The sequence below is a fragment of the Salmo trutta genome, chromosome 10, assembly GCF_901001165.1.
Source record: "Salmo trutta chromosome 10, fSalTru1.1, whole genome shotgun sequence".
In the NCBI taxonomy this organism is placed as follows: Eukaryota; Metazoa; Chordata; class Actinopteri; order Salmoniformes; family Salmonidae; genus Salmo; species Salmo trutta.
Genome location: NC_042966.1, coordinates 20,100,928 through 20,127,557, shown reverse-complemented (window position 1 = coordinate 20,127,557; position 26,630 = coordinate 20,100,928). Strand labels below are relative to the sequence as shown.

The 26,630-nt window shown below is 42.0% G+C and overlaps 1 protein-coding gene across 1 annotated transcript in view; it reads right to left on the bottom strand.

Moving 5' to 3' along the window:
- The window catches only part of abcc3 (ATP-binding cassette, sub-family C (CFTR/MRP), member 3), a 67,012-nt gene that overhangs the window by 23,860 nt on the left and 16,522 nt on the right, over window positions 1-26,630 (bottom strand). Inside the window, 6 exon segments of the mRNA XM_029764808.1 lie at window positions 2,134-2,265; window positions 2,536-2,597; window positions 2,703-2,828; window positions 3,550-3,687; window positions 5,367-5,492; window positions 5,826-6,002. Coding sequence (XP_029620668.1) covers window positions 2,134-2,265; window positions 2,536-2,597; window positions 2,703-2,828; window positions 3,550-3,687; window positions 5,367-5,492; window positions 5,826-6,002 — 761 coding nt within the window.

The following is a 26,630-nucleotide window of genomic DNA, read 5'->3' as shown; positions in this document are numbered from 1 at the left end:
GAAAAACTTTATATAAATCCAATCAATTATTAATATCGTAGGATTGGGATGAATTATAGCAATTGTTGTCTTTTATCAGAGAAAAAGCAGGTAATCTGTGCTCGGAGCAGAAAGCAGGCTTAATATGGCTACCAGCCAGGCTATACCAGCCAGATTTTCACTCCACTGCTTTCCAGTCACATTCCAGTTTTTTTAATTCACTGCAGCAGCCTGTTGGAATTCTCTGTATGATGTAAACACACAATGTTCCATTTCTCTCCAACTCATCTTACTGATCTGTGGTGCTATTTCTGTCTTTGATACTAGCATGTTTGCTTTACTACTGTGTTTTCCACCCAAGACCAGAGATGCAGAGACACTGACTCAACATATTAAATGCTCAAAGTTGCCGCACAATCCAGTGGTTACTATCCTAACAAGTTTAACAGATATGAGCGATACTGGCTGGCGCCACATGAAGAACACACTTTATCTTTCTCACACATACGTGCACATGTACAAACACAAGCATGCACACTCAGATCCCATAAAGACAACTTCCTCCTACAGCTCTCCACAGTACTGGGAATGATGTGAAAGGGCAAACTACTGTTGACTTAGGCTGTGTCATTTGGCTGTGTAACCTTAAACAAGAGAAACCCTTCTCTACACAGTCATACTGCTGGGTCAATGTTGTTGTAACAAGTAAAATAAGGATATAAGGGTACTGATTTTCAAACTGTGAAAAAATGAATTAAAACAAAAAAAGTTGTGAAAACATTGGAAGCCTTTGAGATAAGAATCACCAAATAGAATATGTCCATTACAGGAAAGATTAAAGGAAATTTGGATGATGGTCTCAAATCTACATTTCTTAGAAATACACACTGAACAAAAATATAAAACGCAACATGTAAAGTGTTAATGAGCTGAAATAAAAGATCCCAGAAATGCTTATTTCGCTAAAATGTTATGCACAAATGTGTTTACATCCGTGTTAGTGAGCATTTCTCATTTGCCAAGATAATCCATCCACCTGACAGGTGTGGAATATCAAGAAGTTGATTAAACAGCATGATCATTACACAGGTGCACCTTGTGCTGGGGACAATACAAGGCCACTCTAAAATGTGCAGATTTAGACCTGCCACCCAAACAGCTGATGAAACTGTGGGTTTGCACAAACTAAGGATTTCTGCACAAACTGTCAGAAACCGTTTCAGGGAAGCTCATCTGCGTGCTCGTCATCCTCACCAGAGTCTTGACCTGACTGCAGTTCAGCGTCGTAACCGACTTCAGTGGGCAAATGCACACCTTCGATGGCCACTGGCATGCTGGAGAAGTGTGCTCTTTACGGATGAATCCCGGTTTCAACTGTACCAGGCAGATGACGTTGTGTAGGCGAGCTGTTTGCTGATGTCAACGTTGTGAACAGAATGCCCTTTGGTGGCGGTGGGGTTATTGTATGGGCAGGTATAAGCTACGGACAACGAACACAACTGCATTTTATCAATGGCAATTTGAATGCACAGAGATACCGTGACAAGATCCTGAGGCCCATTGTCGTGCCATTCATCCGCCTCCATCACCTCATGTTTCAGCATGATAATGCACGGCCCCATGTTGCAAGGATCTGTACACAATTCCTAGAAGCTGAAAATGTGCCAGTTCTTCCATGGCCTGCATTCCCACCAGACATGTCACCCATTGAGCATTATTGGGATGCTCTGAATCGACGTGTACGACAGCGTGTTCCAATTCCGCCCATATCCATCAGATTCGCAGAGCCATTGAAGAGGAGTGGGACAACATTCCACAACCAACAGCCTGATCAACTCTATGCGAAGGTGATGTGTCGATCTGCATAAGGCAAATTGTGGTCACACAAGATACTGACTGGTTTTTTGAACCACGCCCCTACCTTTTAAAAAAAAAGGTGTCTATGACCAACAGATGCATATCTGTATTCCCAGTCATGTGAAATCCATAGATTAGGGCCGAATTAATTTATTTCAATTGACTGATTTCCTTATATGAACTGTAACTCAGTAAAAACATTGAAATTGTTGCATGTTGCATTTATATTTCTGTTCAGCATAATAATAGTTTTTCAGTTTCCCATTCTACCCCCACCCTCCTTTGCTCCCTCCCTACCTGTGAGCCTTGGCTTGCTCCACCTCCCACTCCCGCAGTAGCTTGGGGACGACCACCTCTGAGCTGTCCCTCTTGTTCAGTGACCACAGGTCTTTGGCTTCCAGAGGGTTCTTATAGCCCTTAATGGCCATGCTGGGACAGAGAGGGACACAACACATTAGTGGAACTTCATGAAGTGCAAGATCCTGGAAAAGGCTTTATCCGTGTCCAGGAAACCAGGGCACAGAGAGAAGACTTGTTGGCGGTTCCATTGATTATTGATCAAATGTACTGATTACTTGTGGGAATAACATACATTGAACATGAAATAGCTACAAGCCATACAAATGTATAGGATAAGACAATCCTGCACCAAGGCATAATTGTTGTACAGTATGTGTTGTATGGGGGAAATCATGTTACCTAGTGAACCACCAGAAGGTCATAGTGGAGAGGAAACCAGCAGTTGATTGAGGACAAGGATTCTGAGGAGAAAATGGCAGAATAAGGTCACAGTGTGTGTGTGTGTGTGTGTGTGTGTGTGTGTGTGTGTGTGTGTGTGTGTGTGTGTGTGTGTATTGTTGACTCACGGGGTCTGTGTCTATGTTGGAGAAAAGTGGAGGTTTCTCATTGAAGCAAGAGAGGATAAGCTCGGCTACGATCAGGCTGAAGTAGAAATAGAATGTGGTGAAGCGCAACTTGTCTGAAATTTCACTCTGAAACACAAGAACAGAGAAAGACTGTATTGACCTGTTGGAGGACATTTTGTTATGAAAGCCATTTCTTAAGGAAGCTGACAGACAATACACTAACTGTCCTAGTCTCCTAAAACGCTATCTTACATATCGATGATCAGTCCCCCCAAACCCTGCTGAGCTAAAAACAACTAAGTCATCCAAAATCATTATTTTGTCTCCCTGACCACAAGCCATTCAGTCATTTTAAATAAAATATATAAAACACAACTAGGGGCTAATTGGTAGGATCAATGGGATTGTAAATAGCCAGAGCAGACCACAGGACTGATGTTAGCATGGTTTGACCTGGTTTGGCCCCAGTGTAGCTCTGGCTAGCTGTTAGGGCATTAGATTATGTTAGAGTATTAGACAGCCCTCAGTAGGTTAGGTTAGATAAGACGGCTAAGGCCCTGCAGGTCGCTAGGACAACAGACCTACTATTTCTCCTCTCTCGCTCTCTTGCTCACTCTCTCCACCCAACCTCGGCCCTGCCTAACCCCCAAAACAACCAACCGTAAGTTCTTTAGCCAGGGAAGGAGAGGGAGGGAAGGAAGGAGGAGGAAGAGGGGGGTGGTAACCATGTTTTGAGAGAGGGAAAAGAAGAAGGAGAAAGCTGAGGGAGATGGAGACATCTATACATTTTAAACATCTCCTTCACCAGAGCCTATACAGTAGACATTAGGGGAAACCCTGATCTCACCTGATATTTGGCCTGTAGGATCTTGGAGCGGAAAGGCACTATGGCACACAGCACCGACAGGAACCAGAATATAAATAAAATCCCTGAAGACTGGACCCCCTTCAACCTCTCAAACTGTATCAGAAACAAAGCTAGCAGCTGAGAAAGAGAGGAGGGAGAATGGGAGAGTGAGGGAGCGAGGCGTTGAGTGAACACGATTTAGATAAGCACAGAAACACACAGGGCATGTAAAGGTGAACATGCATCTAAGCTCTACTCTCTCCTTCGCTCACTCATGCATAGGGCATGAGAGACAGAAATGTGAGATAGAAGAAAAAACTTGTGAACCAGCATAGCAACTGCCTGTGAATAACAGCATGTTCACTAGGCTTATTCTACACCTCAGAGCGCGCAACATACTGTAAAGGCTAATGGAATACAATGACAATCTAATCATCTACAAACACAACAATCAGGCTGGTCTCATAGACTAGACGTAACATAGTAAACAAAAATCTGGGACACTCAACTTAGTATGATGATATGTTATCTTTGGTATGGTTACATAAGAGGGAAGGTTACTTAAGGCAAAAACAGTGGTTGTTCGTTATGGATGGATAAGCGTATAAAGCGAACGTCTAGCAACCCAAAGGTTGCGCGTTCGAATCTCATCACGGACAACTTTAGCATTTTAGCTGATTAGCAACTACTTACTACTTTTTTATCTACTTTACAACTACTTAGCATTTTAGCTTCCCCTTCCCAACAATCCTTTAACATAACTCCTAACCTTAACCCCAACTTAGCTAATGTTAGCCACCTAGTTAACATTAGCGTTCGCCTCCTAGCTAATGCTAGCTACAACAAATTAGAATTTGTAACATATCATACATATTGCAAATTTGTAACATATTGTATTAATTGCAATTCGTAACATGTGATACGAATTGGGACTGTGCTTCCACCCATCCAGTACATCTACTCGAAACGTGGTCGTCACGGAGGCTGAGCTTCCATCCATCCGGGACGTTACACAAAATGGTGCCGAGGAAGGCACGCAGCATCATCAAGGACCCCACACAACCCAGCCACGAGCTGTTCTCTCCCTTACCGTCTAGCAGACGGTATCAGAGCATGAGGTCTGACACCAAAAGGCTCAGAAACAGTTTCTATCTTCAAGCCATCAGACTGCTGAACAGTTGAACTGGACTGACCACCTGCTCTGATTCTCTGATTCTCTGCACCTTAGCACACATTACAACTGCTGCTACCAGACTCTTATTATAGTGCTCTAGTTAAACACTTGCTCTCCATCCCCCCTTCCCCAAAACACATGTAAATATTTTACTATAAATTGTGCCTTCCTGTATTATATGTATACTAAAATTGTTAATCTATTCTACTGCCATTTACTTCATGTTCGTATTCTTATTTTGTACTATTTTTTATGGTTGTTGCATTGTCGGGAAGGAACCTGCAAGTAAGCATTTCATTGGACAATGTATACCATGCGTATCCCGCACGACTAATAAAACTTGAATTGTAAATCTTAACTTATCATACAAAATGGATGATGGACATCCATAAATTAATACATACCATACCAAACATATTATACTAATTTGAGTGTCCCAGATTTCCGGTTACTATGTTACGTCTACCCCTGAGTCCAGGTTGCAACAATACATACATGATTGATTGACAACTTATGGATTCAAAATACTGGTCACTAAGCAACAAGACCCCAAAAATAAGGTATTTTTCAGGAAGTGAGTTGAGCACTGTAGGACTGTACTGCATGTTTACAACGCCACGCCCTGTTTGTTGTGTACAAGTACCATCGTCATGCCGACCACCAGCGGAGTGACGAAGTAGATGGGTGGCTTTGTGTCCCCCTGCCGCAGCTCATGGAAGGTGCTGAAAAGATCTGTCCAACACACGATCCACAACACCAACCCAAAGACCTAGAGGAGGAAAGGGGAAGGGCGAGAAAGAGAGAAAGAAATAAACCCAAAACTGAGCAGGAGTAATTTGATCAAAACCCATCTAAACTGTCTGAACAAGCTTGAATGTCTGGTACGTTTCCCAGTACTGGTCATTAGCCTGTCTGATAACCAGTTCTACTATTCCCCTATCGCGCATCAACTAAATAATCTAATAAGGGCCACGAAACAGGGTATGAATCTCTGGCAACAAACAGTATTGCATCGAGAGAGAGACGGAGACAGAGAGACGGAGAGAAAGACAGCGTATGCATGTCCGCATACAGCAGCCCAGTGCGTGGTGTGGTCCCTCACCGTTTTCACTCTGTTAAGGATGGACATCATGATGTAACCCTTGTTGTTCCTCTGGAGGTAGAAGAGGTAGGGGGGGCAAGCAAGCCACAGGTACACACAAGGCAGCCATGACAGCACTGACAGCTGGAAACATTCCGGCAGGTCTGGGCTGTCTGTGTGGAGCGTCTGATTGGCTACCTAGAATCAAAGATGGAGACCAATGGGATGAGACCAATACACTTTAAAATGTCAAATCATCAAACATATCCAGTGGGACCTATCTGAAATTGCGCCCTATAGTCCCTGTACAGTGCTTTACTTTTGGACAGAACCCATGACATCAATATGGCCCGAAGTAGTGTCCTATATAGGCCTAGGGAATAGTGTGTCATTATGAACATACCCAAGTCTAGTGTTTGTTCTCACAGAACACCAGCACTGTATATAAATCAGTACTGAACATTAGCAGTAGTCAAGCCGCTTGCTCCTGTCTGACCCCAGGTCATTTTGGGGCCGTCTAACTGTGTGGAATGTCGCATGACATCAGCTGGCTTAGGGGCCGAGAGAGGGACACGCACACCATAGGTTGTTGCTGTACTTAGCCTAGTTACGTAGAAGGGACAGTGTTCATAACTGTAAACTTCCAATGCAAATGTAGAGGGGAAAACCACAGCTTGGGGGCTGAGTTGAATCACAGACACTAAGAACTGAGTAGTGAAACTCGAGAGAGTGGGAAGCATCTTGTGATACAGAAACAAACTGCACTACTCTCAAACATCATATTTCATAATAAGAATAATTACATTTTTAAAGCACTTCCTTATACAAGAATAATCTCAAAGTGCATTAAAGATCAAATAGAAAGTTAAAAAATAAAACAAATATACTGAGCATACAAAATATTAAGAACACCTGCGCCGGAGAAGGCAGCAGACGTTTTACGTGTCCCCAACCGATTGTGTTTTTTGTTTGTTTATTTGCGTTGTTTGTAACTTGTTTTTTTTACTTATTTTGTACATAATGTTGCCGCTACCGTCTGTTATGACCAAAAATAACTTCTGGACATCAGGACTGCGATTACTCACCACGGACTGGCAGAATCCTTTTTTTCCCTTTAACGAGTCTGACGACCCCGACGCGAACGATATACTGCTTTCTCGGGAACAGGCCCAGATCCCTGTGATTTGCGTGAAGAGGAGGCGGAGAAAAAGGGGCCGGAAGGCAGGCTGCATTTTGAGAATTCGTAGGCGATCGAATAAACCCCCACTTCCTTCCATTCTGCTAGCAAACATGCAATCTTTGGAGAATAAATCTATAACCGACGCGGAAGATTAAATACTAAAGGGACATTCAAAACTGTAATATCTTATGCTTCACGGAGTCGTGGCTGAATGACGACACTATCAACATACAGCTGGCTGGTTATACGCTGTATCGGCAGGACAGAACAGCGGCATCTGGTAAGACAAGGGGCGGATGACTATGGATTTTTGTAAATAACAGCTGGTGCACGATATCTAAGGAAGTCTCGAGGTATTGCTCGCCTGAGATAAACTGTAGACCACACAATCTACCTAGAGAGTTAATCTGTATTTTTCATAGCTGTTTACATACCACCACAGTCAGAGGCTGGCACGAAGACAGCATTGAATGAGCTGTATTTTGTCATAAGCAAACAAGAAAATGCTCACCCAGAGGTGGCGCGCCTAGTAGATGGGGACTGTAATGCAGGGAAACTTAAATCCAAATGTCTATTAGCATGTTAAATGTGCAACCAGAGAGAGAGAGAAAAACAACTCTGGACCACATTTACTCCACACACAGAGATGCATACAAAGCTCTCCCTCGCCCTCCATTTGGCAAATATGACCAAAATGATATCCTCCTGATTCCTGCTTACAAGCAAAAATTAAAGCAGGAAGCACTAGTGACTAGATCAATAAAAAAAATGGTCAGATGAAGCAGATGCTAAGCTACAGGACTGTTTTGCTAGCACAGACTGGAATATGTTCCGGGATTCCTCCGATGGCATTGAAGTACACATCAGTCATTGGCTTCATCAATAAGTGCATCGATGATGTCATCCTCACAGTGACAGTACGTACATACCCCAACCAGAAGCCATGGATTACAGGCAACATCCGCACTGAGCTAAAGGCTAGAGCTGCCGCTTTCAAAGAGCAGGACTCTAACCCTGAAGCTTATAAGAAATCCCGCTATGCCCGCCGACGAACCATGAAACAGGCAAAGCATCAATACAGGACTAAGATCGAATCGTACTACACCGGCTCTGATGCTCGTCAGATGTGGTAGGGCTTGCAAACCATTACAGACGACAAAAGGGAAGCACAGCCGAGAGCTGCCCAGTGACACGAGCCTGCCAGACGAGCTAAACTACTTCTGTGCTCGCTTCGAGGCAAATAACACTGAAACATGCATGAGAGCACCAGCTGTTCCAGAAGACTGTGTGATCACGCTCTCCGCAGCCGATGTGAGTAAGACCTTTAAACAGGTCAACATTCACAAGGCCGCAGGGCCAGACGGATTACCAGGACGTGTACTACGAGCATGCGCTAACCAACTGGCAAATGTCTTCATTGACATTTTCAACCTCTCCCTGTCCGAGTCTGTAATACCAACATGTTTTAAGCAGACCACCATAGTGCCTGTGCCCAAGAACACTAAGGTAACCTGCCTAAATGACTACCGACCCATAGCACTCACATCTGTAGCCATGAAGCGCTTTGAAAGGCTGGTCATGGCTCACATCAACACCATTATCCCAGAAACCTTAGACCCACTCCAATTTGCATACCGCCCAAACAGATCCACAGATGACGCAATCTCTATTACACTCCACACTGCCCTTTCCCACCTGGACAAAGGGAGCACCTATGTGAGAATGCTATTCAATGACTACAGCTCAGCGTTCAACACCATAGTGCTATCAAAGCTCATCAATAAGCTAAGGACTCTGGGACTAAACACTTCCCTCTGCAACTGGATCCTGGACTTCCTGATGGGCCGTCCCCAGGTGGTAAGGGTAGGTAACAACACATCCGCCATGCTGATCCTCAACACAGGATCAACTCAGTCCCCTCCTGTACTCCCTGTTCACTCATGACTACATGGCCAGGCACGACTCCAACACCATTAAGTTTGCCGACAATGATGAGACAGCCTATTAGGGAGGAGGTCAGACAACAACCTCTCCCTCAATGTGATCAAGACAAAGTAGATGACTGTCCACTAAAGGAAAAAGAGGACCGAGCACGCCCCCATTCTCATCGACGGGGCTGCAGTGGAGCAGGTTGAGAGCTTCAAGTTCCTTGGTGTCCACATCACCAACATGGTCCAAGCACACCAAGACAGTCGTGAAGAGGGCATGACAAAAACTATTCCCCCTAAGGAGACTGAAAAGATTTGGCATGGGTCCTCAGTTCCTCAAAAGGTTCTACAGCTGCACCATCGAGAGCATCCTGACTGGTTGCATCACTGCCTGGTATGGCAACTGCTCGGCCTCCGACCGCAAGGCGCTACAGAGGGTAGTGCATATGGCCCAGTACATAACTGGGGCCAAGCTTCCTGCCATCCAGGACCTCTATACCAGGCGGTGTTCGAGGAAGGCCCTAAAAATTGTCAAAGACTCCAGCCACCCTAGTCATATATCTCTCTCTGCTACCGCACGGCAAGCGGTACCAGAGTGCCAAGTCTAGGTCCAAGAGGCTTCTAAACAGCTTCCACCCTCAAGCCATAAGACTCCTGAACACCTAATCAAAACGGCTACCCAGACTATTTGCATTGCCCCCCATTTTACACCGCTGCTACTCTGTTGTTATCATCTATGCATAGTCACTTTAATAACTCTACCTACATGTACATATTACCTCAACTAACCGGTGCCCCTGCACATTGACTCTGTACCTGTACCCCCCTGTATATAGTATCGCTATTGTTATTTTACTTCTGTTCTTTAATTACTTGTTACTTTTTTTCCTTATCCATATTTTTTAAAACTGCGTTGTACGTTAGGGGCTCATAAGTAAGTATTTCACCTGTTGTACTCGGCGCACGTGAGTAATAAAAAATGTATTTGATCTTTCCATGAGATAGCTTTCACCTGGATTCACCTGGTCAGTCTATGATCCCTTATTGATGACACTTGTTAAATCCACTTCAAATCAATGTAGATTAAGGGGAGGAGACAGGTTAAAGAAGGATTTTTAAACAATGACACAATTCAGACATGGATTGTGTATGTGTGCCATCCATAGGGTGAATGGGCAAGACAAAAGATTTAAGTGCCTTAGAACGGGGTATGGTAGTAGGTGCCAGCCACAGCGGTCTGTGTCAAGAGTTTGTGTGTATCAAGAATGGTCCACCACCCAACTTGACACAACTGTGGGAAGCATTGGAATCAACATGGACCAGCATCCCTGTGGAATGCTTTCGACACATTGTAGAGTCCACACCCCGACAAATTGAGGCTGTTCTGAGGGGAAAAAAATGGGGGTGCAACTCAATATTAGGAAGGTGTTCCTAATGTTTGGTATACTCAGTGTATATGCCATTTAGCATATATTTATAGCTTATGGTCATAGCTTTATTGATGTAGAATGGAGAAAACTAAGTTAAAGGTCCAATGCAGCTCAATATCAAAATAGCTTCTTAGCAAAGAGCCATTTCTCAAGCAAGAATTTGATAGGACTGTCTGGGAGTGGTCTGAGTGGGAGGGGAGAACTGAAAACTAGCTGTTATTGGCAGAGAGGTTTGGAACTCTTTCTTATTGGTGTATTAATTAATTTACCGCCTGATGTTACCAGGCAGGCTAAAACTCCATCCCACCAAAACAGACTGAAATTATTTCAGCCAGTCTTTTCAAACAGCTCTTACACTAAAATGGCATTATCATAATTTTCACAATATTATTCCAACATCATACAGTAGTGTGGAAATATATACAAAATACAGGACAATCTCATTTATGACTGCACTGGGCCTTTAATTTAAAACAGCCAGTGAGACTGGACAGCAAGGCAGTGACTCAATGAAGAGAAATGACTGCCAATTACATTTATCTTAGGGCATACTTCTTTTTAATCATTTTAGGGCTCAAAAGAGAATATATAATATTCCAGGTTAGCATATGTACAGTATGCAAATAAGGTTATTTCCCAGTAAAGTTACCGGACCGGGTAAGTCATAACAGTCATAAACAGACATTAGCTGTTATAACTCCTAATGACAGCTGCTATGACAGTCTTATGACAGTTAGTGCTATAATGCCTACATAGCACTAACACCACTAAAATGCTATCGGTTTTGTGAGGCACGATAACAATCCCAAAAGCCAGTGAGAGTATCTATGGAAGCGTTTACCATGAATAGCTAAAGGATATGCAGCCATATCTCAAAGACAAGAGAGGAAAGAATATCGTATCAAACTTCCTATCGGCGGGGTGGCAGGCAGCCAGTGGTGAATGTGCTTTTAAGGACCGGACCAGGCAGTGGTAGAACAGAGTAGAAGAGGCCCAACCCCAGATACTTGGCTAGATAAACACAGCTGCCTATGTTTCTGCCTGTCGGCACCCATCAGGGCAGTATGTGTGGACGTGTGTGCATGCCTTGTGTCTGTATGATGTGTGTGTGTGTGTGTGTGTGGGGGGGGGGGGGCTGATCCAGACTGATCCATCCCATCTGTCAGTTTCCATTTCTGTAATGTATGTGCATAAACATCCCAGGTGTCCTCTTAATAGTCTTCAGAACAACATGGAAAATGTGAGACCACAGCTGGACAGCGAAATGTATAAAAATGTGTGAATATGATAAGCAAGACATCATTTATTTGTACATATTCACGTTGCCGGACTTGATTAAGGTTAATTTGTTCAGATGCCCTTTTAAAGCCTAAGAACTGACATACAGTTAGACACATGAACCATACCATTCCTTCCAATTAAACCAGTATAAATCAGTTGACAACAATGGATGTGGCACTTTGGTCTTCAGTAGGCCTATAGTTATACATAGAATGACTGGCCTTTACATTTGGCCCATCTGCTTAATGGCCAGGATGAAAGGGCAGACCATGACTGAATCATATTAGTATGACGGGACAGGAATACACAGTATGGTTGTGTAAATCAAAAAGGGACTGAACTGAATGAAGTGTGACTAAATAAAGTGAAGGTTTGCCCCTAGCCTGGCTAACAACCCAAACTCTGTATAACTAGGTTACTCGTTTTCCATTGTACCACGTGGTATGTTGCGTCAGGCTAGGTGCCTCCCCAGTGTGGTCATTATTTAGCTGCATCACTACAGTAGCTGAAATAAATATCACACTAGGGAACAGCCACACACCCTGAGCATTAGAAAACAAAAAAACGCATTGACTTTGCTCTCAGTGAGTCACAAAGCGTGGCCTTTGCCTTTCCGCTCTGCGTGATGAGAACAATGGCCAGGTCTGCAGGTAGGTTGTGGTGTGTAGAGTAGAAGCTACGGTTGGATGGTAGGTTGTGGTGTGTAACCGGCTGGTACATGTGTGATACACCCCAGCCATTCCTTTCTGTAGAGTCTTCCTGTCTCATCAACCTTCAGTACAGATGGAGGATGGTTAGCAGCACTAATCAGTATTTACTGTATGTTTTGCATCTAAAGGCCTGCTGGGTTGTGTTAACCAGTTTGAGGGAGGTAGCTAGCAGCCATCGCTCTGCTAACGACTTTAGTGTCCCTGTCCAGGAGAACAAATATTACATTACGGGGGTGATACTGAATTATGTAAATAAATAGCTGTTTGTCCAAGGAAGGTCACCTTTCTTTGATGCCAGTGACGAGGCTGATTTGAGAATGAATGCAAATGTTTGGCCTGTCATTGTTGCTCACTTTATCATTGGGACCATTTCTGGAATCAAACTCTTTACATTTTTTGTGTAGTAATTAATGTTAATAGTCCTTTGACATCAACACATCACAATGTCGAGAGTTATAGCTTGGCAGTGTCATGGTGAGTCTATAAGCTAGCTTTTTTTCTCCCATCCCCCTCAGTTGAAATGAATGTATGCAACACCCTCTGTGAGCATGATTGATAACTTTGCATTGTAAAGGCAGTGTATGCAAATAAATCATGGGCTGACAAGTAAAGCAAAGGTGATAGGGAGGAAAAAAAGGGTAGCGGGTAGCATTGCATTTGCGGAGCACGAGTCCCATCTCCCAAATGGCTAGAATGGCGGAAACAGATAAGAGTAGTATGCACTCACTATTGTAAGTCACTCTGGACAAGAGTATGTGCTAAATATCTCAAATGTGAGAGAGATGGGGAAAATAATCCTGCAGCAACAGCAAATGTGAATGACTATGTGGATTATTTAAGTGATAATGCCTGAGAAGCTGCTGTTTGGAGGATATTGGCACAGGTGTTGTTAGGCCCAGCTGAAGTCAAGGGCCAGCAAACCGTGCCAATATATCCTCCAAACACCGGCTTCAAGGGCATTATCACTTTTATACAACGGGTTACCAACATTTTCAAATAATGGTTGACATATTTTCATTAAAAACATTATTTTGATGAATTTATTCATACCATTTCATCCTTCCACAAGATATAGCCCCGACACAAATCTAGGTTTGGCTGGTCGTTCGTTGCCAGAGACACGACCCAGTCGTTCAGTCTTTTTGTTCTGTATCTATGGAAGCAACCCAGTCATTCTAAATGTTCTATTGCCATACTGGCTGGCAACGTTCTTATCCCTTGCTTACTAGCTAGCCAACTATGGCTAACTTACAGTCACGTCAAACAGTGCAGACAGAATAATAAAGTAGCTGCATTTGCATTTGTTTAGACATTTATTCGGACGCATCCATAAGAATGAACTAATGAGGAGCGATTTTTCCAGCCGTAGAAAATGTGCTCTCTCATCAGGACACGGTTGTTCAGAGGAGCTAGCCAACAACACAGCTAACACAATCACTGCAAACTGAAGCTGGAAAGACTGCAAACTAGCTGCACTTCGATTCGTTGTACCTTTTTTCAGTTGACATTTCTTTGTATATATATCCCTAAAAATTATGATTCATGATTTTGACTGTCTGAGAAACGCTGCCTTCCTATCTGTCTCGTTCTGACTCCAGAGACTGTCATTACTATGGGACAGCTGGAGATCGAATTTGAATGTTAAAACAATGTTGAAAATGTCAGAGAGACAGCAAGGTTTAAACAAATCCCCGCTGTTGAAAACTAAATGTTAGTCTAAAAAAAAAAGTGAGATAATGTCTAGATGCTTTTTATAGTGGAGATCAAGTTTATAAATTGCCTGGCTGGGCTGATAAGACAGTGGATTGCGCAGTCAGATGGAAAAGAGTAAATAGGCATTTTAACATCATAGATTTAGCCGGTGGACACCGGCTGGAATGTGGTTTTAACCAATCAGCATTCAGGATTAGACCCACTCGTTGTATAACATTTTATTTACATTGTTGTAAGGATTAATAAATGTTTTATTAGGGCAAATCAAGTCTGACATTGTTAAGTAACTGTCCAGTGTTTCCAGATTTCTATGAAATATGACCTATGACTGTAATAGTTTTCCTTCAATCAAGTACAGGCCTAACTGAATGACAACAGAGACAGAATGCAATTTTACTGAATAGTTTGGGGGAGGCCTTGTCTCCTAGATGCTGATGACAGATTTGCCCCCCCCCCCCCTCTTCTTGTTGGAATGTTGTTGGCGTACCCCAACAACAGAATGGTGTGGGTGTATACCGTGGGGGGGGGGGGGGGTCTCCTATTTATGCTTTGGCCACAAATATGAGTATAGGATCAACAGCATTAGTGAGATTTTGAAATGGACAGTTACTTTAAAACTTTAGAAGACTTTAAACCTCAAATACACTACAATTTGCATTTAATGCCGTGCAGGAAAATTCTCTGTAACAGAGTGATCAAATTAAGATATTATATTTGTAGTTAATTTGTCCCCAAGCAGATTTCCTAATACTAAGGTAGGCCTTTATGAAGCAGATTTCAATAGACTTCAGTAGATTTCTCCCAACAGGTTAATCGTGTCATGGGATGATGAATAGAGATACAGTAGACTAGTTCTAGAAAGGAAGGAATATATGAATGAGTATTCTGTTCTCTGTTGGGCCCATGACTGGAAAGTACAGGGCATTCCAGAACTAATGAATTTCAACTTTAAAATCTAAAAACACACAAGCCATCTATATGGAATGTCTAACTTCACTCTCCCAAAGCTTTTATCTACGATATTCACTGTGTAGTTTCAACACCAAATCAAAACCCCACATAGGGCGGTGCACAATTGGCCCAGTGTCGTCCGGGTTAGGATTTGGCCGGGCTAGGCCGTCATTGTATATGAGAATTTGTTCTTAACTGACTTGCCTAGTAAAATAAAAGGTAAAAAAATGTTTTTGCCAAATACAACAGGTGTAGAGTTTGTTGTGAAATGCTTGCAGAGTAACACACACACACACCTGTTCAAAAGTTTGGGGGTCACTTAGAAATGTCCTTGTTTTCTAAAGAAAAGCACATTTTTTGTCCATTAAAATAACAACAAATTGATCAAATACAGAGTAGACATTGTTAATGTTGTAAATTACTAGTGTAGCTGGAAACGGCAGATTTTTTATGGAATATCTACATAGGCGTACAGAGGCCCATTATGAGCAATCATCACTCCTGTGTTCCAATGGCACGTTGCGTTAGCTAATCCAAGTTTAGCATTTTAAAAGGCTAACACAACGTGCCATTGGAACACAGAAGTGATGGTTGCTGACAATGGGCCTTTGATAAGTACACTAAAGGTGTTTCATGGGGAGATAAAATGTATTTGAACCTCACAATGACATAACAATCTTCAAAACATGACAATAAGTAAAGCATACTGTAAATGCCCAGAAGAAATAGCTATGACCACTGAGCTTCTCATGTGAACATCCTGAATGAGACCACTTATCATGGGTAGCTGTTTCACATCTATGAAGTGGAAAATACATTCAGGACACAACCCCAGTTCTTTGAAAAGAGCTTAAAATTGATAGCTGATTCAAATATCCAACTCATCATCAAGCTTTGACTATTTGAATCCTCTGTGTAGCGCTAGGGCAAAAAACTAAATGTGCTCCATTGGGGGCCCTAGGACCAAGTTCGGGAGTGTACGTGCCAAAACCAGAGTAGGCCCATGTTATATTTAATGCAACAGTTTTTGTGACAAAACTATTAGTATATTTGAAAATGTGATGGAAAAACAGTGAACTTTAGATTTTTTTTTCAGTACATGAAAACTTAAGCGAAGAAGTTAATTACGTCATAACCCACTGACTTTGGTAGAAATACACTACTGGTTGGGAAATGCGTATATTTTCCTCATGCGCATATTCTAAAATCCGCATTAAGATTAGGGCTGGGCGACATATACACACACACACAAAAGTATGTGGACACCCCTTCAATTTAGTGGATTCAGCTATTTCAGCCACACCCGTTGCTGACAGGTGTATCAAATCGGGCACACAGCTATGCAATCACCATAGACAAACATTGGCAGTAGAATGGCCTTAATGAAGAGTTCAGTGACTTTCAACACGGCACCATCATAGGATGGCACTTTTCCAACAAGTCAGTTCAAATTTCTGCCCTGCTATAGCTGCCCTGTCAACTGTAAGCGCTGTTATTGTGAAGTGGAAACGTCTAGGAGCAACAACAGCTTAGCCGCAAAGTAGAAGGCCACACAAGTTCACAGAACGAGACCGCAAGTGCTAAAGCTGGTAACAAATCGTCTGTCCTCAGTTGCAACACTCACTACAGAGTTCCAAACTGCTTCTGAAAGCAACGTCAGCACAAGAACTGATCCTTCGGAGCTTCATGAAATGGGTTTACATGGCCGAGCAGCTGCACACAAACCTAAGATCACCATGTGCAATGCCAAGCGTCGGCTGGAGTGGTGTAAAGCTTTCGGTCATTGGACTCTGGAGCATTGGAAACGCGTTCTCTGGAGTGATTAATCCCCCTTTACCATCTGGCAGTTCGACGGACAAATCTGGGTTTGGCAAAAGCCAGGAAAACGCTACCTGACCTAATGCATAGTGCCAACTGTAAAGTTTGGTGGAGGAGGAATAATGGTCTGGGCCTGTTTTTCATGGTTCGAGCTAGGCCCCTTAGTTCCAGTGAAGGGAAATCTTAATGCTACAGCATACAATGACATTCTAGACGATTGTGTGCTTCCAACTTTGTGGCAACAGTTTGGGGGAAGGCTCTTTCATGTTTCAGCATGACAATGCCCCCGTGAGCAAAGCGAGATCCATACAGAAAGGGTTTGTTGAGATCAGTGTGAAAGAACTTGACAGGCCTGCACAGAGGCTTGACCTCAACCCAATTGAACACCTTAGGGATTGGACCGCCCGCCGACTGCGAGCCAGGCCTAATCCCTCAACATCAGTGCCCGACCTCACTAATGCATGTGTCTGAATGGAAGCAAGTCCCCTCAGCAATGTTCTAACATTTAATGGAAAGCCTTCCCAGAAGAGTGGAGGCTGTTATAGCAGCAAAGGGGGGACCAACTCCATATTAATGCCCATGATTTTGGAATGAGATGTTTGACAAGCAGGTGTCCACATACATTTGGCCATGTAGTGTATATCTCAAATTTTTTTTTTATGTTCTCTCTAAATAAGCATTGTTGTACAATTAAAGGTCACATACACTGCATTTCAAACAGACAGCAATAATCTAATGAATTCAGGGCTTGTGAAGTTACACCTAGGCTAAATATAAGCATTCCACAACCATAAGACCCAATAATAATTAAATTATGTTATCCAAATAGGTTTAACCTGCGTTTCTTTTGTTGCAATAATCACTGATCTGGCTTTCAAGTCTGTCTATGAAAATGCGCTTTTGTCTTATAAATTTAACTAGAACCATGCGTAATGCACATTCACAAATGATAACTTCTTGTAGCAAGCATTAGGCTATAGAAAATGAACACAGGTTTCATCAACAATCTCTCAAGCCCATGTGCTAGTGATTAGCCAGTTAATCCAAGTTTAGCCAACTTGGATCTACAGTATTTTCTAGCTAACAAGGTTGAACAGTTGAATTGTTATGAACACACCCTTCTGTCTGGCTACGACTGTTTGAAAAGCATGTTAGCCTGTCCACTTTGTTCAGATGTTGAAACGAGTTGCCAATTGAAAACAAGTTGCCAATTCCTTATACAATTGTGTTTTATGCTTATTGCACATTTATAAAACACAGACATGACTGCTAGTATAACAGTATTTGGTTAAAATGCTGCTAGCAGTTCGTAGTATCTCAATGGCCCGCGCGACAAACTGAACATTCATTTTCATTGATACTCTTGTTTTAGTAGTGTCTGCTCTGTGTGCAATTTGAGTAGTTGACACATAAAAGGGTATCATTGAAAAGGTTAACTTCTCCTCCATTACAGTAAAATAATGTCTCAATGTGTTTTGGTGTCCATTTGACTGATTCTGTTGGACCAAACCTCAAATGCAAATAGCGAGTTGAAACCACTTGTCAGAGAGGAAGATGTGATCCCTCTCAACTTTGTTGGCGAGAGAGACAGGGGCTTGGTGTGTGTGTAAACCATAGAAGAAGAGGCGAAGACCTAAAAGAGCTCAAATCTGTCCAAAATATAAGGCCAATGCGTTTCTATGGGCTTATTTTGGACGTAAACTCATTGCCCGTCTTCACGCTTTTGGGACAACGACTCCTATTGTTAGGGAGGAGACGTGCATCTCATCATTATATACAGATCTCTGCTGTAAAATGGGAAGGTGCACACAGCAGACGAGTGAAGGAGATGACACCACAAATAGAACATGAGAACAAGCGGACATAAACGCTCATAAAAAGGAAAAATAACAAAAACTTGATTCTTGCGATACAGGTATTTTGAATATCTCGCAAAAACATCCATTCAAATTAATCAAATTAATCTGATATATCGTCCAGCCCTAATGAAGATCTGGTTGCCAATTGGATGGAAACCTAGCTACTGATCAAAATGATTTTTCTCATAGCTATCTCTTATCCCTCTTCACCAGACATATGGTGAGCAATATTTTTGGAACATCGAATCACAATAAAATCACAGTATCGAATTGCAATACATGTGGTGCCGACACTTAAGTATTTTGATAATATCATATTGTGAAATGCCTGGCAATTCCTGCAGTCAAGTTGTGGCAAGTTCCCTACTGTTACTCAATAGCCAATCTGTCACGACAGGCATTGCCCACTAACTGCCTACTAATTGGTTGATGACGTCATTGGAATGGAAACACTTATCTTCCCCTATCTTTTTTACTACAAAATATAGAAACGAGACATTTTCACACATGTCGATGTTGGGGTGGAGCTGGAGATAATGAATATGAAGTTGAACAATTTAGAAATGTCCCTTTAACAGTAGCTGATTTGGTTCTGGGTGTCAAGATGAATGAGTGGTTATGGTGAGTGTGCAATTTTCCCATGGTGCTTCGAAAAGTAATGAGCCATCTACACCGAGTGTACACAAAACATTAGGAACACATTCCTGATATTGAGTTGCTCTCCCTTTTGCCCTCAGAACAACCTCAATTATTTGGGCATGGACTCTACAAGGTGTCAAAAGCGTTCCACAGGAATGTTGGCCCATGTTGACTCCAATGCTTCCCACAGTTGTGTCAAGTTGGCTGGATGGCCTTTGAGTGGTGGACCATTCTTAATATGGGAAACTGTTGAGTGTGAAAAACCTAGCAGTGTTGCCGGTCTTGACAAACGCAAACAGGTGCGCCTGGCACCTAATACCATACCCTGTTCAAAGGCACTTAAATCTCATCTTGTCCATTCACCCTCTGGATGTCACACATACACAATCCATGTCTCAATTGTGTCAAGGCTTAAAAAAATCCTTCTTTAACCCGTCTCCTCCCCTTCATCTACACTGATTGAAGTGGATTTAACAAGTGACATCAATAAGCTTTCGCCTGGATTCACCTGGTCAGTCTCATGCAAGTAGCATGTTTTGTACACTCAGTGTATTTGTTTTGTTGGCATTGGAAGAAAACATTGATTTGTCTGATACGTGTGTGATTGGAATCTGATATGAAGTACAGTAAAACGCTGCCTTGTTATCTCGGTCTCAACTCAAGTTAAATGTGCCCCTTATGAGTTCCGTCACTCAGAGGGATTGTCTCTGCAGCATCTAATGAGCATTCAACATACGTTATGAACAATAGACATCTAATTACTTAGTATGATGTTGCATGAACTTAATGTTGGCATAAAAGTTATCTAGAGGAGCCAGCTTGTCTGTACGGACTATACTCACTCTCCCCCCTCCATACATTATAACCAGATAGTAAGTAATCGGAGGCGTTTTGTTAATCAGATGTGTTGTATGGGGGTTCTGTAAGCCCTACCAGATGGTTAGCGCTACACCGTAAACACTGACAATCCCGGTCAGGTGGAGTTCACAGATGATGTTTTCAGAGTTTAGAATCAAAGAACGTTGAATCGTGTCTTTAAAGCTCACTTTTCTACTTAAAGTAGAACACTCCAGTGGATGTTGTACTCTGGTTACTTACAGAATTCATCTGAAGTCATTCATCTGAAAGTGGAAGTTTTCAATAATAATAATAATAATAATAATAATAATAATAATAAAGTAATCAAAGAAATGTGAATCATCTCTGAAAGTTCAGTTCTCTACTCGTGAGTAAGTGGTGTTAGGGGCAACATTCTTTAGGCTGGATGTTATGAAATCGTCTGAGGTGCACAGCACCATCTGTTCCGTGTTAGACCAGAGAGCTCTATTAACTACTGTACCGAGAGGTGCCCTTAGACACTGACCTAAGGTCAGTTTTACATTCCACCCCTTAATGGTTTAAGGGTAAGACTTGGCTAGGGTAAATTGATCCTAGATCTACAGTTGAAGTCGGAAGTTTACATACACTTAGGTTGGAGTCATTAAAACTCGTTTTTCAACCACTCCACAAATTTCTTGTTAACAAACTATAGTTTTGGCAAGTCGGTTAGGGCATCTACTTTGTGCATGACAAGTAATTCTCCAACAATTGTTTACTTACAGTGAATTATAAGTGAAATAATCTTTATCACAATTCCAGTGGGTCAGAAGTTCACATACACTAAGTTGACTGTGCCTTTCAACAGAAAATGATGTCATGGCTTTAGAAGCTTCTGATAGGCTAATTGACATCATTTGAGTCAATTGGAGGTGTACCTGTGGATGTATTTCAAGGCCTACCTTCAAACTCATTGCCTCTTTTCTTTTGATTTTCCCATGATGTCAAGCAATCAGCCAAGACCTCAGGAAAAAAATGGTAGACCTCCACAAGTCTGGTTCATCCTTGGGAGCAATTTCCAAAAACGCCTGAAGGTACCACGTTCATCTGTACAAACAATAGTACGCAAGTATAAACACCATGGGACCATGCAGCCGTCATACCGCTCTTTAATTCCAGAGATAAACGTACTTTTGTGCGAAAAGTGCAAATCAATCCCAGAACAACAGCAAAGGACCTTGTGAAGATGCTGGAGGAAACAGGTTCAAAAGTATCCATATCCACAGTAAAATGAGTCCTATATCGACATAACCTGAAAGGCCACTCAGTAAGGAAGAAGCAACTGCTCCAAAACCACCATAAAAAAGCCAGACTACGGTTTGCAACTGCACATGGGGACAAAGATTGTACTTTTTGGAGAAATGTCTTCTGGTCTGATGAAACAAAAAATAGTTTGGCCATAATGACCATCATTATGTTTGGAGGAAAAAGGGGGAGGCTTGCAAGCCGAAGAACACCATCCCAATCGTGAAACACGGGAGTGGCAGCTTCATGTTGTGGGCGTGCTTTGCTGCAGGAGGGACTGGTGCACTTCACAAACTAGATGGCATCATGAGGGAGGAAAATTATGTGGGTATATTGAAGCAATATCTCAACACATCTTTAGTTTACTTTATGGCTTAAGGACAACAAAGTCAAGGTATTGGAGTGGCCATCGCAAAGCCCTGACCTCAATCCTATAGAAGATTTGTGGGCAGAACTGAAAAAGCATATGCGAGCAAGGAAGCCTACAAACCTGCCTCAGTTACACCAGCTCTGTCAGGAGGAATGGGCCAAAATTCACCCAACATATTGTGGGAAGCTTATGGAAGGCTACCCGAAATGTTTGACCCAAGTTAAACAATTTAAAGGCAATGCTACCAAATATTAATTGAGTGTATGTAAACTTCTGACCCACTGGGAATGTGACGAAAGAAATAAAAGCTGAAATAAATCATTCTCTCTACTATTATTCTGACATTTCACATTCTTAAAATAAAAGTGGTGATCCTAACTAACCTAAGACAGGGAATTTTTACTCTGATTTAATGTCAGGAATTGTGAAAAACTGAGTTTAACCTGTCTGGGCTAGGGGGCAGTATTGAGAATTTTGGAAAAATATGTTCCCATTTTTAACTGCCTCCTACACCAACTCAGAAGCTAGAATATGCATATTATTGTTCAGGTTTGGATAGAAAACACTCTGAATTTTCTAAAACTGTTTGAATGGTGTCTGTGAGTATAACAGAACTCCTATGGCAGGCAAAAACCTGACAAGGTTTCAAGCAGGAAGTACCCTGTCTGACAAGGAGTTGTGCGTCTTGCATCTTTTTATTGAAAAGTAAGGATCTTAGCTGTAACGTGACAATTCCCAGGGCTCCAATAGGCTCTCAGAGCCCGCGAAATAACTGAAGGTTTACGAGGGAGCCTCAGGTTGAAACATATTATCGCCTTTTGTAAGTGGATGCTCCGAGGACCTTTGAATGATGCGCGTGCATGAGTCGCTTCTGAGGAGAAATTTTATTCGGCTGTTTAGGCTCAATGCATACTCCCGGTCGGAATATTATCACTTCTCTACGACATAAATGGCATAAAAATTGGTTTTAAACAGCGGTTGACATGCTTCGAAGTACGGTAATGGAATATTTAGACATTTTTGACACGCCAATGCGCCATGCGCGAAACCGGGAAGAAGCATTCTAGAACTCACGAACAAAACGTCGCTGTTTGGATATAACGATGGATTATTTGGGACCAAACCAACATTTGTTATTGAAGTAGAAGTCCTGGCAGTGTATTCTGATGAAGAACAAGCAAGGTAAGAACATTTTTCTTATAGGAAATGTGATTTTGGTGGATGCTGACCTGGGTGGGTATCTAAATAGCTAGCCCTGTAATGCCGGGCTATGTACTTAGATTATTGCAAAATGTGCTTCATCCGAAAAGCTATTTTAAAATCGGACATATCGAGTGCATAGAGGAGTAATGTATCTATAATTCTTAAAATAATTGTTATGCTTTTTGTGAACGTTTATCGTGAGTAATTTAGCAAACTGTTAGTAAATTCAACGGAAGTTTGCCGGGGGTTATGCGTTTTCTGAACGTCACATGCTAATGCAAAAAGCTGTTTTTTGATATAAATATGAACTTGATTGAACAGACATGCATGTATTGTATAACACAATGTCCTAGGTGTGTCATCTGATGAAGATCATCAAAGGTTAGTGCTGCATTTAGCTGTGGTTTGGGTTTATGTGACATGATATGCTAGCTTGAAAAATGGCTGTCTGATTTTTTCTGGCTGGGCACTCTGCTGACATAATCTAAATGTTTTGCTTTCGTTGTAAAGCCTTTTTGAAATCGGACAGTGGGGTTAGATTAACGAGATTCTTGTCTTTAAATAGCTGTAAAATAGTCATATGTTTGAGAAATTGAAGTAATAGTATTTCTAACGATTCAAAAATCGCGCCACTGGAATATCAGTAGCTGTTACGTAGGTGGGACGAAATCGTCCCACATACCCCAGACAGGTTAAATGTATTTGGCTAAGGTGTAAGTAAACTTCCGACTTCAACTGTATGTCTAAGGAGGACCACTATACATAGGCCCTGATAAAATAGAGGAAGTGCCCGTCGCCATGCTGGCTGTTTGTATGGTTTGGGTCTGAGAGTTGGCTGCAGGCATACAGTAGGGGTCAGGGAGAAGAGGCACAACTGCTAGAAGGGCAATTAGGGTTAGACTTAGGGTTAGGGAAAATAGGATTTTGAATGGGAATCAACTGTTTGGTCCCCACAAGGATAGTAAAACGTATGTACGTGTGTTTCATATTTCATTTCATGAGAAGATGACCCAGTGAGACTGTGGTCATTCTAGAGGTATGAGTATGACTGTACAGTCAGCAAATCTCATTTCCTGATGTTTTTCAGATCAGCAGAATCTCAAGAGTTCAGAAAACGTTGCTATTGAGGAAAAGAAAATAAGCCACGGTGAGGAAGTGTGTTCATAAACTGATTTAAACTGAGGGGGTAAAAAAAGTTACATTTCAGAAACAGCAAGACTGAAAAGTCGACATTTCTCAACAATAGAAAATACATGTGAAAATATAATTATAGACAACATTAGCGTTTGGACATCAATAGATGACAAAGGAAAAATAGCACAGTTACGTTACATACAGTGACTGAATGATAATAAGATCCACAATAAGGGAAAGGTTAAGAACATGGAGCTGGCAGTTATTAGATGAGTCACTGAGCTAACTCAGCACAGGGCTGATTTCCTTTCTAGAAAACGTCCTTTGTTCGTTTATTATCAGTGCTTTGCCTCCCTCACAAGACAGAAACGATGAATGAATGAATGAATGAAAATAACACAAATAAAATATAGATGTGAGTGTGACAGGTTAAAGGAAATACTCATAGCCTGTTATACATTAAAAAGTATTAGTAAGTTCATAGTATGTGAGGATCTTAAAACATCTAAGGTTAAAAAGATCATGCATTCTGTATTAGTTGATAGAGATCGATAACATTCATAATTGTGTTAAAAAGTTAAAATCCATCAAACGTACAAAGGGTAAGAATTGTAAAAGGAATGTGTAAATGTTATATTGATTACTTTATTTTGTGGTGCCTAATTGAAGGGGAAAAGTGTTAATCTGTGATCTACTAAATGCTCTTAATCTATGAGCCTGAGATCGATTGCTCTGGTCTCCACCCAAGTTCGCGGGGAAATCGCGGTCTTTTCCTTATTGCAGTAAAAGTTCTCAGTGACGAAACAATACCGTATCACACTCGTGATTATTTCTCCCCTTTTTCAGGTACGTTATTGATGATAAAACAGAGTCATTTAAATGTAATAACTCGCTAACATGTCAAGAGTGTTTAAGGTGTGTCTTAGTAACATCTTGAGGAAGTTAGAGTTAAGTTTGCTGAGAGTAATATGAGCCCTGCTCGGTTGCAGCGAAGGCTAGCTTCGTACTGAGAGTAGCTGCCATTTTATGTCGATCGTGAATGAACATGTGCGTTGTTAATAAGATATTTTGTGGTGTTATTTGTATAATGGTTTTTCAAACACTTTATTGACTGTTGATAAATTGAGTTATGGTTTACTGAGTTAAAGCTTTGTGCTTGACAGTTATATTGAAATTAGTGTATGTTTCAGTGAATTACAGAGTATACTGTTGTGACTTGAATAAGCCTTGTACCCTACAACACTAGCTCTTTCCTGTAGATCTGTTGTTCTGTAAAATGTGTTACTTTTGTAAAATGATTGCAGTAAAAGTTCAGTGAGGAAACAATACCGTATCACTCTCGTGATTATTTCTCCCCTTTTTCAGGGGCGTAACATTTTTGGAGGCTCCGTTGAGATTGCTGCTCAGATGTCCAGTTTCCACATCCTGGTCGCTGAATTCCGAGCCAGCTAAATCCCCACATAACAACTCAGGCAGGCTGCAGTGAGGAAAGTGTTGCTGTTCGAGGAGAGCTGGAAGTTGGTGGTTAAGTACGTGTCAGCTGAGGCCATTGATCGACCATCAGAGACAGTAAAGGACCATCTAATTCAGAGTCAACTCCTGCACAGTAAAAGTTCCTCCTGTTCTGTCATCATGACGACCGCCTTGGAAGAACTACAGGAAGAGGTAGTAGGAGAATTGCACACCCTGACTAAAGACAAGTTACTAGAGATATGTGATTTCCTTGACATCTCAGGCGAACAGAGAAGCGATGTTCAAGACAAATCCCGCATATCATTGATGACTCACATTATGATGTTCCTTGAAAGAGAGGAAGTTGCAGAGTTAGAAGATGGCGGCATGTCGGAATTTTTGCTACTTAAAGACAAAATGACAGAGATGATCAGTGGCATAGATAACAAAACAGGGCAAACTGACCATGATATTGAAACAGCCGGAACACATCACAGAATAGAGGAACTGAGAACTGCAACCCCACAACAAGGGGTGGGAACTGAGCAGATTTCTGCAGCCAAAGCCAGTGATTCTCTGCGTCAGCCCCAACCCCATGCTAATCTTCAGGTGAGCGTGCCGCTCTCACCCAGTGCACAGCCCAGCTGATGCTGGTGCAAAGAGTTTAACATTTCTGGTCAGATAGGTGAACCCGGCCAGAAAGATAAACTGATTTTTTCCAGCCTTGCCCATCAGATCGAGAATGGACTTAACAGAGGCTATCCTAAGGTAGAAATAGTAGACGCAGTAGTCAGGGCTATTTCTCCAGGCTCACAGCTACGCAGCTACTTGGAAGGTAAACCCCAGCTAACTCTTCCCACACTTAGATGTATCCTGCGTTCCCACTTCCAAGAGAAGAGTGCAACAGAGCTTTACAAACAGCTAGCTTCAGAAGCACAGCATAGCAAGGAGACCCCTCAAAGCTTCCTAATGTGCGTCTTAGATTTGAGGCAGAAAGTACTGTTTGCATCCCAGGAGTCAGAATCAGGGCTTAAGTA